This window comes from Aptenodytes forsteri, unplaced genomic scaffold (assembly GCF_000699145.1).
Source record: "Aptenodytes forsteri isolate BGI_AS27 unplaced genomic scaffold, ASM69914v1 Scaffold124, whole genome shotgun sequence".
NCBI lineage: Eukaryota > Metazoa > Chordata > Aves > Sphenisciformes > Spheniscidae > Aptenodytes > Aptenodytes forsteri.
The window spans coordinates 664,042-682,786 of NW_008794230.1; the positions used below are offsets into that span (position 1 = coordinate 664,042).

General features: G+C 37.6%; 1 protein-coding gene across 2 annotated transcripts in view; it reads left to right on the plus strand.

Moving 5' to 3' along the window:
- SCG5 (secretogranin V) overlaps window positions 1-5,103 on the plus strand; it is a 29,453-nt gene extending 24,350 nt beyond the window's left edge. Inside the window, exons 5-6 of one of the 2 annotated variants that reach the window (XM_009285794.2) lie at window positions 524-577; window positions 4,308-4,403. In XM_009285794.2, the coding sequence (XP_009284069.1) occupies window positions 524-577; window positions 4,308-4,403 (150 nt within the window). Of the gene's footprint in view, window positions 1-523; window positions 578-4,307; window positions 4,404-4,493 lie in introns of those variants that run through there. The other variant, XM_019473752.1, reaches the window with a different exon arrangement.
- The last annotated feature ends 13,642 nt before the right edge of the window (window positions 5,104-18,745 follow it).

The following is an 18,745-nucleotide window of genomic DNA, read 5'->3' on the forward strand; positions in this document are numbered from 1 at the left end:
CAAAACAGTAGGAATGACGCCGATTGCCGTTTTTAAAAGGAATTAGAAAATCCCTTGTAAAGGAAATATTTTTTGCTCCTGTTCTTGTGTCACCTCAAATGTATAGAAAGGTGTACCAGAGGCAGGATTCCTGCTTCCTCTCCCTTCCACTCTTACTTTTCTTTTTTTTCTTCTGTCTTTTTTTTTTTTTAAATATATATGTATTTACATCATGTATCACGTGAATGGGAACATCCAGTCTATATCATTATACCAGCATGTACTTGAAGCACTTACTGCCTGAACACGGACGATAATATAGTGCAACATAATGGAAAATTACTGGCTTTTTAATTGCTGAAAAGACTGTGACTGCTCCTGAAGAACTGCAAAATGTTAGCAAGAATATCCAAATATTTATTTGTGCTTTATCTTTCTTGTAAAAGTACACATCCCTCTAAACTTGCTAATATTTAACAGTGAAAGTAGTATTTTAAAGGAAGAGTGTAATGAATTTGATGGCTGCATTTTTTTCCCCTTCCAGAGCAAGAATTTACTCTTTGAGAAGATTAATGGTGGTCCAAAAAGAAGAAAGAGGGTAACTATCAGAATACTTTATAGCCCCTGTATCATCTAGAGAGCTAATAAGAATTAAAATCATACTGTTGAAATGAAGAGTTAGTCTAATGCATCTGCATTATACCTTAGGTAACGCGTAAAGTCAGGGAATCTCTGTGATAAACTACAACGGCAGGCTTCAGGACTGTCCACCGAGTACGAGATGTATTTCTCTGAATAGCCTGTTGCTTTCAGAAGATGCACTTCAATGCAGAGCATTAATTTAAAAACCTTATATTATCTGTGTTTCTAAATTGATCCTATTTGCATAAAACCGTTTAAAATTATTTAAATGTCTTTAAAACAGAATTTAAACGTTTCCTACTGAAAATACTGGTAAAATTAATTACCACTACCCATGCATGTGACTGTGGTTTTGGGTGTAAATGACAGTAGAACTGGTCCTTTAGCTGAAGTAATTTGATTCATTTACATACTTAGATTTACCTCAGATTAAACTCCTATCTCTCTGACCCACTTGCTTGAAAGACAAAGATGAATGGGTTCTCGTCTTTCTGCCCCTGAACAAGGAAGGCAATCCACATATTGCAGAGAACCTCTGCACAGTCCACCTCACTATCTTCTCTCTTTTTTTGGTAGTGTCAGCCTTTCTTTTATCAAAAAATCACTTGTAAGGCAGAGTCGAAGTCTTGAGCTTTGCTGCTGGTGTATTTTTTTTACAAGAAGAAAAAGTCTAACTCTCTGCCAGAAAGTAGCTTTTCAAAATATGACAGCACAGTTTATATTGTAAATGAAGTAAATTTGGTTTAAAATAACTGAAGTGTAAGTGAAGATGATTATTTGTTTGTTTGTTTGTTTGTTTATTTATTTATTTATTTATTTGACTCACTTTCCTAAAGTCTGCTAGAAAGGGAGAAGATGAGTTGATTTCTTACCGATTCACATATCACTGGTAATAAACACTGTTCAACCATAAGTTAGTGAGCTATCTTGAGCTTGGTATCTGCCTCCCACTTACTTTTTTTGAGTTTGTTAGCAGAGAAGGAAAAAGGGTAGGCACCTGATTCTAACTCTAAGTAGAATTTACTCTGGAAATAGTTATGTGGAATATTTATTAATAGCTAGAACAGCATGTTAAAGTAGGATTAGTGCAATATATACATGAGAAAAAAAAAAATAGATTTTCTGTCTGTGTGCTGACTGACGTAATCGGATACAAAAGGAATAATGGCTGGAGAGACATGACAGCCACATGGCCGGGGGTAGCCCAGAATTTTGGAGTGAAGCTTCAGTTTCTTGCTTTGCAGCAGATTTATTTTCTTAGCACAGGCATGTCACATAATGCTAAATTCATTATCATTTAAAGTATTTTATTGTTTTGAGAGTAATACTGTAATTTATATACTAATGCTTTAATGAACAATTCAGAATTTTCACTTTATCAGCAGAGGGGTAACGTAGAGCTGTCAGCAGCAGAGTGTATTTTTCCAGAAACCAAAAAGCCCACTGGATTCCCCTCCTGCCTTCTGCGGTCCCTGCCACTCCTCCATGCCCTTCTGCACAGACAGAGAGTTTAGGGAGGACAGCTTCTGGCAACAGATTGGTCTTTTTGGGTCAGAATGTCCCAATTTTAGCTTAAAGCAAGCCCTATTTGTAGAATTGGGTTGTCCATGGAGAGTAACTGTGTTGTGTCTATATGAAGCTATAGTGTAACAGTCACAGAGGCACTACTGGAGTCTACAAAACTACATATTCTAAGTGTGTGTTTATATTCATATATTTTTATATATGTATATAAACACACATACAAGCATACATACACATAATCAGCATGTATTTACCATTTGCTACTGTGTTATTTTTTTGCAGTCTTTGCAGTGCAAGACAAGGAAGCCTCCAGCGACCTCTGATTTAACTAGCAATTCTCCCCTTTTTTTAATTTCTATGCATGAGCATAGCCCTGTCCAGAATCTAATATCCCGAACATGACAGGAGTGCTTCTGTAATCACTGAGTCACATTGCTGTGGGCTCGGAGCTGTGCACAAAGGTACTTGGGAACGACATTACTTTGAATTCAGAGCACAGCTGTAGGATTAAACATTTTTTAGTCAAATGAGCCAAAAATTTTGCATTATGTTTTGTTTTCTTTTGTCGGTTGAGAAGGATTCAAATTTTTATGTATTCTCATTTTCTTCTACTTTATTTCAAAAAGTAGCAAGCAAGTATCATTGCAAAAAAAAGACCAATTAATCTTCCTAAGAATCTTCAAATAATTCCTAGAAGTTTATGCAACGGCCGAATTTTACTAAATTAACATTAAACAGAACTTCTTTAAACAAACACAAATCATTTACATGTGTCTTATTTTTAACAATTTAAAGCATTAAATTAGCGTTAGTTTTATTTTCAACGATTTTTCCACATTCATTTCTGGTTCTTAATATTTTTATGTTTTCACTTGCAGCAGGCAAAGCACTCAAAAAACAATAGAAGAAAGCAAAAGGGCTGCTCTACGCTGTGATTAAGTATTAACGATAGTGCCTACAAATCTGGAGAAACCCAAGGGCTTAAACTTGAAGACAGACAAACCCCAAATCTTTTCCAGAGATTTGACGAATACTTGGGATATTTGATATTTCATGCCTATTTTAAAAGCTTTTTTTTGTGTAGTTTTGAACTCCTACATTTTGGTGAAAGAAGCACAGAAATATATCAAAAAAAGTAATTTCTATGATACAGCCAGCCTGACAAGAATCAGGAGATACTGGAAAATTTGCATTCCTCCAAAGTTTGTCCTTAGGCAAACAATTTTTATTGGCATCAAAAACCAGCACACTAGAATTTTGTCTGTATCTGTGAAGGAGAAAGTATATACTTGAATTTTGTTTACACTGACACTGTAACAGGCCAGAAAGTGGGTGTAAATAATATTTAATTCTGAAGCTCCACTAAACTGCTTGATACTTGCAAATACAGTAAATACATTTTATTCCATGGGTATAGATAAAATGCAAGCATAGGCTTTCTACGTTACTATGATCTCCAAACAGTTTTGAGACGGGATCTGTTCATCTTCAGTCTCACGTTGTGCTGCTTACATGGCACAAAGTGAAGTTAAACCCTCTCCGGGGATCATCTTTGCAGCATTCCCTTGTTCTGGCAATGGTAGGAGAGCCATTTCCTATGCCAAAACCTTGCTTGACTCTGCTTCTGTGCCAGCAGTTTTTTATCTCAGCATCAAGAGAGGAAGCGAGGAGGGGTTTCCTGGAGAGGAGATGGGCTGAAGAAGAGTCTTTGGTCAAAAATGGTATCGTGGTATCTAACTTGTCTCCCAGCATAAGGTCCCTCAGAGGCTAGTGATTTAAGCTAAAGCTTACCTGTACTTCTCTAACAAGTTCTGTCCTGCCTCAAGAATTAGGGAGTTAGATCTGCTGCTGCTTCTCTGCTGAGCTGAGGAAAGGAGGAGTAGAGCAAAAAGACAGTGTTTAATTCAGACTGTCCTATATTCTTGATAGTCCTCCTTCACTTGTATTCTTCTTAGTGGATTGGATTAAATTCTTGCATACAAAAAATATTAGAAGAAGAAACATTGATTGACGTTTAGATTTACTCCCTGGGAGCAATTTTGTTTTTTTTTTCAGTCTGCAAGTATTTGACAGATAAATATATAAATAGATCCACTAATCCTAGTTACCTTTTATATGTTTCCCTGTTTCTAATAAGTATAAATAATTTTAAACTTTTTCAGAGTGTGAACCCATATCTGCAAGGACAGCGACTGGATAATGTTGTTGCAAAGAAGTCTGTTCCACATTTTTCAGAAGAAGACAAGGGTCCTGAATAAGTACAATAAAAATGAATGATGAAAACTCATGCCATCCTCTGCTAGTGTTTCCCTGTTCTAATAAGTATAAATAATTTTAAACTTTTTCAGAGTGTGAACCCATATCTGCAAGGACAGCGACTGGATAATGTTGTTGCAAAGAAGTCTGTTCCACATTTTTCAGAAGAAGACAAGGGTCCTGAATAAGTACAATAAAAATGAATGATGAAAACTCATGCCATCCTCTGCTAGATCATAATATTGCTTATATATAATCATCTATTAAAATCCTTGTGAATGGCAGCATGTTTATTATTTATATAACTGTAGATGAAAAACAGCTGTATTTATAACAGTATGTTCTCCTAGATAACAAAAATATGGTTCTGCTTCTTGTTAAGTTATGGTAAAAGGACATTTCTGTTGTTTTTATTTTAGTCATGGAGCAAACTTTAAAAATGTTAGTCATTTTAATAGCTAACGTGAGGTAAACGGTCTTAATGAGCAGCTTGTAAATAGGAAGATGTAAAAAAATGCCCAGTCTGACTCCAACATTTAATCTTAAATGTTACTGTGTTTGACACATGAAAATTATAGTTTTATGTTTTGTTCACAAATATTGTTACTTAGCAAAGACAAAGTATTTATTTTACCCAGGGAATTTTGGCTTTTGGTCCATTTTAATAAACATTTAAGCAATCTACAAGGTTTGCAAAGTGACATTTTCCAAAATATTTCAGAGGCTCATTTGTCTCGGTTATTGCTGTGCAAATTTTAAAATTAAAGAACTGCTTTTTGACTCTATCCACTGGAATATTTTTCTGTTAGTTTTAATCGTTCCATGTCCACAACTTTCCTGAACACTTGCACACCTTTCTTCCTTATCAATGGTACCGTTGTATGGAAATTAATCTCCCCTGCTGTCCTTTGTCTTAGTAACAGCAGCATTTGTGCATTATAACGTTCTTAAATTATGTGTCCCTGGGATATTACAAGTGAAGATGGAGACATTTGTCTGTGTTAATAAGGTTGCGTCAGCATCCTCTGAATCGAAATCCAGGATATGAAGGTCATTACAGTTGATGATCTTCTGAAAAACTATGATACTTTAATAACACTGGTAGCTATCACTGCTCTTGAAGTTGCTCCGGGAAGCTTAAATTGCCTTTTTGCCCCTAGGAGATTGAAGAACTTTGTATTCCAGAAAACTGAGTTCTCCCTTTCTGAAAGATGAGAATATAAAATTACCTAAAACTTTGTTATTTTCAGGGTGCATCTGAAATATTTCAAGCCATGGGCATGGGGCATTGGAATGATGGAAAACAGCATTAGCTTACAGCTTTGAACTTCAAATCTATGGAAAAAAATTGTAGTTTCCTTCCCTGTCTTACAGAAAGACACGGTAAAATGATGATGACCCCTTAGAAAAAACAGATGAGAAACTAACAGAAACTAAAGGTCTTAGCTACGTAAGATTAAAGTTAACAGGATGGCACAAATATGACTGTGTATGGCAATTGCTTTTTCTATCCCAGCACTTAGTAATTTGTAATAAATTATGTATGCAGAGAGTAGGTCCTCTCATGTCATTTATGGGTAGATTGCAAAAGTCTGTAACGTTCTAGGCTGAACTATCATGTCTTCCATCATATTTCCTCTTCAAAAAAATCTGGAAGGGAAAACTCGATAGTATGTAATGCAGTGGGGTTTATACTCACATGTGACATGGTATTGAGGAGTTTATGTGAATCGCAGAGCTCCTTCCACTTCCAGTGCCTGGAATGGGATGGGAGTAATCCATCTGTTCACACGAGAGAACTTGTATTCTCTGCTTCTTAAGATTACTCTTTTTATCTGCACTTCTGCTTAGTCTTCAGACAGGTATTGAGAGTTGCAAAGGTTGCCTCCAAAACCAGAAAAAACTATTTATCATGGCACGAATCTGAGATCGGAACCCACCGATGCCCAGTGGCCCAGAGGATGTGAAATGGTCATTCCTCCTACCTAACCCCCCAGCCAGCCACTGGTGCTGCCACAAGGCTTCCAGTTGGTCAGAGGCAGACTTCTGTTCCTGACAAACTGGTGTTTCTTCAGGTACGCAGCTGTCTTATCAATACTTTTAAAGTAATCTGAGCTACATTCTGTCCTTATTAGCTCCAGTAAAATCCATTTTAATCACAAAAACGAAGCAACTATGAAGGCAATTTATTTCATTTTTACGCTCTTCGTAAGGACCAGCACATAATAAAAGGTGGTGTGTACAGTAAATGGGGGGCTTAAAAAGGGAGGGGCAAAGAAGTATTGTTTGCTTAGTAGTATCAGAGATCCCACGTCTGATTTCTTGAAGCACTTTAGCTCACTACACCCACTGCGTGGGGATGTGATAATCCAGCACTGCAAACTGACCAGAACAGGAATCGCTGGTGGCTGCCTGTGACCCTGGTGGAGCCTGAGGAGCTGCCCTTCTGTCTACGATAGAGCTGCACAGAGCAGGTGAAGGAAAAATTACACAATTTAGAGATGTTTTTGCCTTTAAATGCAAGCAAAAAACCCCTTTATACTGCACAACACGATGCATTTTACAGGAACTGTCTGCTGGAGAAATCAAACGCGGGGCGGTGAGCAGCCATCTGCTGAGTCCATCAGGGAGCTTGAGTGTTTCACCAGGAAGACTCAGCAGCACTCTTGTGAAATTTTAGTAAAATACAACTATTCCACCATGATAATGAGATTAATTACTCTAATTTCAGTTTCGTAGTAGAGCTGCCTTTCTGTACTGGGATTGGTAGTCCCATATTAATTAAAAAAACCAAAAACCAAGCAAAAAAAGTTGTCCCTCCTACTGCTCCAACAACAGTCCAAACATCTATATGTAGTTTTTTATAAAGAATCATCACAGTGCTTTCAGAATCAATGAACAAACATACCAACTATCCCCCTCACTAAGAGCTCACTCCACCAAACCAATATTTACAAGAATGTAAATAGCTGCTCAGCTCTTACAGGTGTAATCGCCCATTTACATTTATGATGCATGTGAATTAAGGAGCATGTATATTGCTATTGTTGTTTAAAATTTTCATTAAATTAAAACCTTTTTAGATTATTTTAAAATCTGCAAGTGTGTTATCTCTAACGTATTTGAGACAATGTGCTTGAATGAAGCTATACAAAATAAAGTGTATTGCCATGCAACATTGCTTTTGTCTGGTAAAGAAATATTTATGACCCTAATTCAAAAAAAGCACTGTGTAACTGAGCAGATTATAGTATTTGATTTGTGACACAAAACTTACTCTGGGGGTGCATGTGTATATATATATACACACACACACATTTACATACACACATACTAACATACATTATTTAAAAGATAATACAGTCTTATAATAAACTCAGTAAAGAATATAAAGATGTCAACCCACAGAAGAAAGTAATATAAAAATGCTTAGTGAATTATTTAGGAGAGGAAATAACGATATGCTCCTTTTTATTGGCACATTTGCATTCACCTAACAAAACCATGCCGCTAATCTATTCAGCAGCTCATGAGCAAACCAAAGAAACTTGGAACTAGTTCCCGGGAATGTGATGTCAGACTCCCGAGAGTCACTTACAGGACTGTAAGTAAAGCTGACCTGAAGCTTATTTTATCAAAATATGATGAAGCGTATCTTCATCTGTTAAACTGAGGAAGGACACAGGCAGAAGGACGACTACCAAGTCAATTAAGTTTTTGGCTTCGTTGTGGACAAAGTAAAATTCAAGCCCCTTTGTTTCCGAATGTCAGGATTTGGGGATGAAGAAAAGTATTTTTTTGACGATGAAGAGGAGACTTGAGTCCGTGCCCTCAAATCAGGCCTCTAACCAGTAGCTGTGTGAAAGTGCTGAAAAGGCTTTGTTTTCATTTTCATGCTGTACAAAAACTAATTTTTGAAACATTTACATTTGTTGGGAAAAAGCCCATAACAACACCAACCCAAAACAAACTTGGAATCTTCTGACCTTTTTGCTGGTAAGCTCACTAAACCAACTCTTACCTCATTTGTAATGCTGTAACACTTGTCCTGTGAATTAATTTTTATGCAAGTACTTCTTTTTTACATGCAAGTCTGGAATGTGTGGATCATTAAGACAAGGAGTTCAAAGATAACTTCTCAGTCAAAGTCACAGATTCAGATTTATGGAAGGAGAAAGGGAAGGTAGGCAGATTCAGAAGATGCTACCATGACCACGCAAAAATTTAAAATGTACAAGGAAAATATAGGTTCACGTGACCCACAGGGGAGATGAGTGTGTTCACTGTTTTAATAGCTAAGTGCACTATAGGTAAGATTTAAGGTATCTCTCCATCCAAGTCAGAAGCTATCAAGGCTATCAGGGAATCAGAGGACAATATCTCCAATTTTGAGACATCTGAATCCAAGGTTTCAGGCTAGTGGAGTTGACAATAAAATTGAATTATATTTCCACCATACTTGATACAAAAAGGATGGCAGTCTTTTCTTTAATTCCTTAAAGAAAAGACAACAGCAACAAAACCCAAACTGAACATATTGAATCCATTGCCACGTGTATACATATGCATACACTTAAAAATTCAGTTTTGTTTGAAGTCATGCAATTACCTTCAATACTCTTAAATAAGTATCATGTTCAGGAATTATCTCAAATAATAAGTCTTCTCTTAAAATACAGAATTACTATGTCCTTAAGGGACACCTGTTTGTGGTGCCTAGAGCCAAAGGCAGATTCCAACCATGAGCAAAGACGACAAGCTCCCTTAAAGTGCTCAGCCACTGACGATGACCTACTTAGATGCAAACTAAATAAAAACTAAAAGGAAACGTAGAAGAAGAGGGTGCAATTGCCACCATGAAGGGCCCCCTGAACCACAAACGTGGCTGATTGGCACAGGACTGGGTCCTAAGCCAAGATTTCCAAATAGAAGACAATGAAAGGGTTAAATGAATTATTTCCCAGGTACATACATGGTCCAGGTCTACCATACTCAAGCCTTTTGCTGTTAGGTGAAGAGTGGCATTGAATTCCAGTTCATCATCCTAATTCACCATGAGAAGGAAGTATGTGGTATCAGTTCATGTTTGCTTTATTTATGATGCTAACTGCTTTGCTGTGATTACATGGATCCTGATGGTTGGAAGAGCTGCTAGCCATGTGTTCAACACATGGGAGCATAACAAACTTTAAATGATGTGAGTGTCATGGCAACAGCATTACCAATTGGAACTAAAAGAGCTTAAAAAAATTCCTGTTCTACTAACAAGGTCAATTTTTGTATGTGGGGCAGAGGTGGGGAAGGAAGCAGAGATCGTCGGAATGGGGAATGGCTTCAGACTTTAAAGATTAGGTAGACCTGAGTCACCTCTTTTTATTTTTTCCTATAGTTCCTGTTACCAAAACACATGGAATCCAGTTCCTATTGCAATGCATGGGTGTCTTTTACATTTAATTGCTGTGTTTCTTCATCCTATTCTGCTCTCCAAGAAAAAGTGGTGGGAGTCAGTGGCTAAATTTCATTGTAAACTGAGTGAGGCAAAGAGAAAGCACAAAGAAAAATAATGTGTTATTTGCTACTAGCCTCAAACTCTCCCACGTTCCCTAACCAGTGTCATTCATTTACAGACCATTAAGCCCTGATCTTAAACGTATAAACACTGACTACTTTTATTCCAGATCTTTGTTCTCAACCTAACCACCATATGACAATGTAACTTTCTTGGGAGTCACCAAAGATCTCCGTTACAGATGATAGGGTTTTTAGGTCTGGGTTTCTGAATATTTGTTAGATCACAGAAGGGGCATACGGCTTTGATGCTGAATTAAGTCTTAGCCTCTTTTAATTAATTCTTTATTCTTAGAAATGAACAAAAAAAAAATCCTAGCAGTTCTTCAGTGCATTATCTACATTCTAATGCCCAAAAGTCCTCTAAAAGTGGCTGAAATTCAAGTGGGATAGCCCCTATGGGGAAATGTGGTCCTGATTCCTAACATAGAACGCCTTTCTACGTTGGGAAATAAAATGCCACGTTGTGGCATTTTATATTTCCAAATGGTCAAAACAGACTCATGAAAGAAAAAGTCATGTCATCCAGAGAAGCACTCATATTTTACCATGGATTAATTTTTCCCTTTTTTTTTAACAACGCTGCAAACAGTGACTAACTCAATTGAAAAACTTTAAGTGACACCAATGGGTAGTGCAACGGCTCTAAGATTTATGGGCTTTAAAGCTGTATTACTGCAACTGAAGTAAGAAACCTATTTTTAATGCTGCATAAACCATTTATCAATTTAAAAAAATAGTCATAGCTGATTTAAGTAAGTTCTTTAGAAGCCTTTGTTAAAAGTAAGTTCTTTAAAAGTCATCGTTATAACAGATAAGCATTGCTATCATAGTTCACGCATGGACTCTGGCTATTGGTTAGATTTGCAAACAACCCTACAACTCAGCCCTACCCCCCTGCCATAGGGGTTTGTGCATGTGCAGGTAACGTGTGTGCACACCGTTAAAAAAACCAGAAAAGTTTGCCCCGCTTCTGTTTCCTTATAGCTTCCTCCTGCTATTCCCACAGTGTCTCCTGCTTTGCTGCAGACTTTCTGATGGTTATGGGTCTGAACTTAGGGGATCTTGGAAGACTTGTTTTCAGGGGCTCTCATGAGTGCAAGTTATCCGGCATGCAAGCAATATGTGTCAGAATAATATATATTTATTTCAGTTTAAAATACATTAATTATTTTCTGCTTTAGTAGTTGAGGCTATATTCTAATTTTTAACCGTATTGGCTATTTCCTGCTGTGTTTTTATGTTCTCAGCAGCAACCTATGAGCCCTTAAAAGGACAAGAATTATCCACAGACTTGAAGATAAGACCTTCACAGACTGCCCCTAAAATATTGGTTGCTTGTTAAAAACACTTTGTGTCTATTTTGTTGTGTATCTGGAAGTTCTTGATCTGGAGGTTTACAAAACTGGAAATTATTTCCAATTAAGAGATGAGTGAACAGTTGCAAAGAGGTTGAGGGCCGGCTCCGCTAAAGGCTTAAATGCCCACAGTTGGACTTGCATGCCATACAAACGCCAAAGTCCAAGCACATGATCCTCAAGCCCTGCCTCCCTTGCCCAATTCCTTAGGCAGCTGAAGTCTATACACAACTATGTTTTCTTGTCAATGAAGTACCTCAGGCACCTAAACTTCCACTTCTGTGCATGCCTAGGACTGTTTGAAACTTGGTGAACCTGCATCTCAGTCCTAAACCCAACCTAAATCCACAAAGTTGGCAATTCCCCCCCTATATTCCCTGGGGGAATCAGCCTGGTAAGGACCCACCTCACACATGTCTACAGAACCAGGCATTGCACAAAATACCACAGCAGAAGTAGACAGTTTAATTAAAAAAAAAAAAAAAAAAAAGTGTCTGGATGAGGTATGGCAAAAGAATCAAAGCTCTAACGGCGCCAGAGAAAGGGAACAAGAATGAACACAAATTTGTCATCTAGTGGTTAGTAGGGCAGGATGAACATGAGGAAGGACAGGGTAACACCTGGGCTCTAGTTCGTCCTCAAGGAGTGTTTGGGTAGCCAGCCAGACACTGGATAAAAATACAGAAGTAGTCTTAGAGCATGGCAAAAACAATCCAACCACCCTCCCCCATCCTCCCCACTAGATGCCTTATTTTGGCTCCTTGTCTTTATTTAATTGTTTCCTGAATTGTTGAACAGCCTCAGCAGGGGAGGTGCAAAGTCCTCCTGTACAAATAGGCTCCTGCCTCTGGCTAAGAGGCTACTCCTCTGGAGGTGAAGGAGATACAGGTTTGAACCCCTCCAGTGAATAGATAGAGACCACAATCTTTTCTGATTCCTGAAACAGCCTTCTTTTATTCATTTTTAATGTATTATTTTTGCAGGAAAATGAGATGTATTTAGCTGCTACCCAAATAATTGGAAGAATGTTACATTCATCAAGACAAATTAGCAAGAGTTCATTTACTTGACTGTTCATTCTTTATTCTAATAACTTAAAAAATATCTTTAGATCATTTTGCATCTGTTGAAAAGAAAGCATTTAAAAACCCACTTTCTTACTCACTGTTAGCATTCCAGTGACAAATTTGATCTTGCAATCATTGTCATCCATCGGGTTTGTTGACCAAGGGCTCCAGTGACCCCAAGGGACCCTGTTAGTGTGGCTAACGGGACATCTCCTTATAGCAGACACGTCTTGTTATAAGCATTTTCAGCATTGAAGCTAAGTTACAATGTTTTCCTCCACACCAGCAGGAATAATTCCTTTCAAGGTGATTTCAGGTGGAATGCTCCCTGTTAAAATATGCAGGGCCAAATACTGAAGGGGTTTTCAAAGCTTTTCCAGAAGCTGGTGGCAGTATACTCAAAGCAAGAGGAATCTGGACCCCAGATAAGACAAACGATTTGAGATACTAAAACATAAAAGTACTTGGTCTTACAAAGTACTTCTATAAATTAGAAACAAAGAAGTCCCACTTGGTTATGGTGTTTTTTCCCTGTCTAAGAAGGTGGTTTTGTTACACTTGATTGTAGTAGTCACCTCCTCCCTAATGCGCAGGGGCTTTCTAAACAAATTGTCCCATCTCCATTGGATAAAAAAATGCTTTCTGCCTCCAGATAGCCTATGCCCTCACCTGGATTTATCTCAACTAACTACGTCAAGAGAAAAACCACTGTACCTTGTCTCTGGTGCGTTGTTGCATCACGATAGCTGTCTCTATGTAAAAACTTCAGCCTACAGGAAAGGCAGAGCCAAAAGAATCATAAACTCTGAATCCAAGAATCTACTGTATTAAAAAGGAGGATTTCTTCTTTGCCTCACAACGCAGGAAAATATCCTGTTCATTTCTGTTTTCGGTCAGACAGAAGAACAAGAAATAGCTACAAGGATCTTTTCTTTTTTTTTTTTTTTTATGTGTCTGATAGCTTTTGGTGACGCCAGCTCCCAAGGATTCTTTCCTCTAAATGTTCTATTATATTTTTCAAAAGGAAAAATATGTAATTTTTACTATGAATTCATATGTTCATTTTGAAACCCTGACAAGAAATAATAATACCTCCTTCACAAGGAGTCTAGTTCCATCTGGCTGAGAATGAAAAAGCCCTGCCACAGTCTTATCTGAAGTGTAATTGATTTGGTCACTTGCGATTTAACTTCTTCACTTACGTCTTTAGTGCATTAAGACTTCCTGGGGAGGGGAAAGAAAACTACGTTTTTAGACTTTTTAAAAGTGCATCCAAAAGCTCCAAGTGTTCGGTGCCTGATTAATTACAAACACCTAGAGGATTGCTCCTGACCCTATTTACAGAATCTCTCCTAACATCAAGTGATTTTACACTTTTCCAGGCACTTTGAATCACATGTTATTTGTGAAAATAAATAAATAAATAAATAAATAATCATTTAATCACACTGCCAATGAAAGCAGCTAATGGAGAATTGCTGGGCAGCGTGGTTAGTCCCAGAAAGTAAGATGACAGCTCTTCATGGCTCTGAACAGCTCCACAGAAAGGGAAGAGTGATGTCTGTTGTAGCTATATTTGGAGAATAAAGTAAAAGGACTTGAAAAACGCTAATTAGAATTCAAGATACTGTAAGAAAGGGAAAGATCAATGAATAAATATCCAACTGCCCTTAGCCAAACAAGTTATACAGGATACTTTTGACAAGGAAACAGAAGAAGCAAAACAGAGCAGTTGGAAATATCAAGACAAGAGATTTGGCCCTAGGCTCGCCTGTGTAGTTTCCCAGAAGTGATTTTTTTTGGCAATTTTTGAAAGAGTAAATTTTTGGTAACCATACAGATAAAAAACAGACTACTTTTGTATTTTACTATTATTGTATTGTACTTTTAATTCTTAAGTTTGTAAAGTTTAGCATTCTAATATGCATATCAACTAGAATGCCCTTTAACGGGGAAAGACGTACATATAAATTATTTTTGGGTCTTTTAGAAAGGCTCGCCTGACTCAAGCCTCTTGGATTGTTTTGTGCGCTTCATTTTATACACTCCAAACAGCCCCACTGAAAACAGTCAAGCATCTGGCAAGTCCCTGCAGGATTCAGGTCCGAATCTAAGTTTAGCAAAAAACTCAAATACGCACACAAGTCCACCTTTCTTACCAAAGCACTTAACTATCTGCTTGCATTTATGTATATACTTAAAATGCTATTCAAATCAACAAAGACTGCTAAATTGGAGCCTTATCTTTAGCAGTTCTTTTAGATAACCACAACTGGTTAAACACCTCTTTGTCTGCCTTTAGATTTTTTTGTCCCCAACAGTGAAAACTTGGCTTATTCACTGGAAATATCTTTTTTTTTTTTTTTATTGTAGAGAATTACAGAAGCTAAAAGGCCTTCTTCCCCATTAAAAGCTTTTAGAAATTCCAAAATGGATGCATTCAAGCACATAGACACAAAATAGGTGAAAGTTAAAAAAATATGATTTATCTTTCCAGATTAAGTCAAACTCTCAACTCTTCTTATTAGCTGCTTTTTTCATGGGAAGTTTGGTACCGACCCAGCTTTAAGGATTTAGGCCAAAATGATTCTGGCTTCTTTGAAAACTCTGTTCCCTATTGCAGTTTTATAGATGGGGAAAAGGAGTCAAGAGAAAATCAGTGTGAGTGAAAAAGGGAAAAGGATGAAGGTGGGGTGTGGGGTGTACTTGTGCCTCTTGCACTTCTTCTTGACACAGAGACCATCTAAATAAAAAATAGCAGTGAGGAAGAGTTCTGTTTCTTCCCACCTGCATTAGTATTCACTCCGAGAAGTGGACTAACCGAGGCTGGAGCAGAACAACTGTTTAACAGAGTTCTTTCCTACCCGTAACACAGCAGCGATTTTTTTGACACTGGCTTTCAAATATAAAATGCAGAAGTTCTACACAGTCTAAATAAGTTGTTGTCTCAGCCAAAAAAAGGCTTCAGCGCTTTCATTCCTGCAAAGCTACTTTTTTATCTGGTATTCCGTTTTTACTCAGATATTGCCAGGAAAAACAAAAAGAACAGATAAGATTTGAATTTTGAAAAGAAGGCAATGGGATAAAAGAAAAAGCCAAACCAAAACAAAAGCCTTGCAAATCTCCTTACATAATAAAATAGTTCTCCTGCCTCTCTTACTCCTTTTTCTTTCGCTACAGGCAGTAAGTGGCAGAGTCAGGAAAAAAGCCTAGACTTCTTAACTTCCAGCTACCTACCTTACCTGCTAGGCTGACATCGTATGCTCTATAGGTGTTGCACAGAAGCCCCCACACTGCAAGGAGGAGAAAGCACTCCTCTTCCAGGTAACATCCTGAGTTACAGGTGGTTACACAACAACAAACTGCCTTTCATCATAGCAAGAAAGGAGTAAAAAGGACTGTTTTGCCAGAACTGTGTATGAGTTATCTATACATGCCTTAAAAGTGTATGTAATCTAAGATGTTGGGACGCAGCAAGGTGTGGGAAGGGAGTCTTTTAGTTTTGCAGCATAACTGGAAACTGTATTTCATAGCTGTCATATCCCTGGAATAAAATATGTAAGCAAATAACACATTGAACTCCTTAGATGCCTCCTTTCATAATACCCAGTTACGACTTCAGACTATAACGGCTTCTTATACACACGCAAACTCAGTTTGCTTAGCTGAGTCACTTCTTGTATCACGTTGCTCCAGAGCTGCCCTGAAAGCAAAGCATGTCAGCAAACACCTCCTACAGATTCATGAGAGAGAAGAAAAAGAAAAGCAAATGCATGAGGGCAGAGGAATTTTTCATGGGTATTTTATGGCTTTCATTTTCCTGGCAAATTCTTCTATAGCCATCAAATACATAAGATGCATCAAAAAAAATAGTGAAAAGAGTTATAAAAAGGTTAGCCTGACAAATGATATTTCCTCATTTGGCATGAAAGTTTATATTTGTCCAGCAGTCAAACTTCATCTTAATAAAATAAGCTTTTCTAAATCACTTTTGAAGAATAGTCACATATGGATTGTATTACATATGTAGGTGTTTTGAGGCCAGAAAACATATTTTTTGTTCTATGTCTGCAGCATGTAGCAGAGTGGAATGCTAGTGGGTGACCATGGCTCTAGGTGCAGAGATCATTACAAGCCCACAACCTGACTCTACATGTAGTATATGCTAAACAAGAAAGCTTTTCAGACGTACCAGGCCACCATACTTTTTAGAGCAGGATCCCAGACTTTTAAAGTACTTAGGTGCTAAAAGCTAGGGATTTTATCTTGAACCCATTGATTTCCAATGTTCTGTTTCTGAACATTCATGAATGAAATGAGGGTATATTCCTAGATGAAGTAGTATTTTGAAATGAAAAAAATCAAAATATTTTATTTAAAAAAAAACCCAAAAATAAATATTTTCCCTTGCTTAATTTTCTTCCATTCAGCTGATGGAAATCTATACATTAAAATGCTGATGTTTTGTCAACCTAAATCTAAAATACTGTTTTTTCAATAAGTACAGTATTATCCAAATCTTTCTTCCCAGGTTGTGGGGTGGAGCCTCAGCCGCATCGACATTAATTCTAAAACTCAAATAAGATAAAGTTTTAATTTCTTCAATTAAACATGAGAAATTTAACTCAATTCAAACTACCCTCAGCCTTTTTTTGTATTATTTTATAATGCTTCACATGAAGTACAACGGTCAGATAAGGTTCAGCTACCCTATTTAAATGAGGGGTTTTTTCATACAATAATCTGTAATAGAATAAACAGTGGAGTACCTGAACAAGAACCATAGGACTGGTATGTTAATAGAGTATCTTGAAACCAAAGCCTACAACATCTCCTTCCCTCATCTTATGCCATTTATTACTTAGGTTTGAAATAAAAAGTGAAAAATCTTTGTCCTTGTTGGTTTATCATAAGGCTTTTTGTCCATTACTTTTGGATATATCTAAATCCCACAGGGAACTGGATTTTTTGAGTATCACTTCTTTTCTATGACAAAACATAGGGGTTTTTTCCCATGTAAAGCAAACAAGCTCCCACACCTGGGCAATAATGTAACGATGGAGCATTTCTATGCACAGCCCATCCAACACATACCACATACAATCTTGCTTATGCTCCAAGTCATGAATTACACTGCTCATCTTGCTCATCAAGATAGGAAGATCAGCGGTGTACACCACCAGAAGGTCGACAATCCCCATAACGTGAAGATATCCCTCATCTCTGAGAGCATGTCCCACAAAATTCATTTCTGAAACCAGACATCTCTGCAACGCACACATCCTTTGTCGCATCAGATAACAACTGTGCCAAACTTCATCACCTCACGCCTCCGCTGGACAGCTTCAAATCCCCCCTAGGATGGCAGGTGGCGAGCAGCAGACTCGCAACTCAGCGCTTGCTTCTAGCCTTGTTACAAGCTCAATAAGAAAAATTACAGTTGTGTTGGTGAGACAAATTCTTTCTTAACACTTCACTCACTTATTTTCACAAGTTTTTCATGAGCACCACTGGAATTTTAAAGGGTGAAAAGCACAGCAAAGCACCACTACCTCTGTATTAACAAGAAGTTGAGGCACGCTGGTAGGTAGGTATGCAAGTGAGTACATTCATATTTTTTGCTTTAAAATACATGAATAGAGTGGTTTGGCATTACTCTTCTTGAATGTTACCAACAGAAAGGAAACATCTCAAGTCGCTGCCGTACAAAAAGCACTGAAAACATTAGAGATTTTGTCATCAGTGGCTGAGTTTTATGTACCCTTTTAGATTTCCTCTGTAAATTAGTGCCAGATTCATAGCCCTGTAAACCAAGCTCCTTTCTCTCCTTAGCAGAACAGTTCAAAATACCAAGTAAAGCAGTTCAGATGTGCCCTGTCTCTCCTGGACAGCTTGCCTTACTTCTGACCTGTCAGAACTTCTGACCTGTCGGAACTTCTGACCTGTCTAGGAGTGACAGACATTGGATTTCTAGGTATATTAGGGCCAGATTCTCAGCTGGCATAGATCAGTTACATCTCCCTGAAGTTATTATAAGCTATTCCAATTTACTCAAGAAGAGGATCTGGCCCCTGGCAGTCTTCAGCTTCTCTGCAAAGGCTTTTAATAAGGCGCCAACTGTCCTGGCAGCGAGGATGTATTGAGTAGTGCTCAAAGTTAGCAGTAGCAGACAGGAGCTCAGCCCAATAACATTTTTCTCTGCAAGAATTAAGTACGGCACTTCTTTTAAGCTTAAAACAATTCCTACTGTTCCACGAAAACAAAGAACAACTCACACAGCGAATACCAGCAAGAAATGGGAGAGGAAATTTAAAAAAAAAAAAACAAAAATAAAAAGTCCAAAAAAACAAT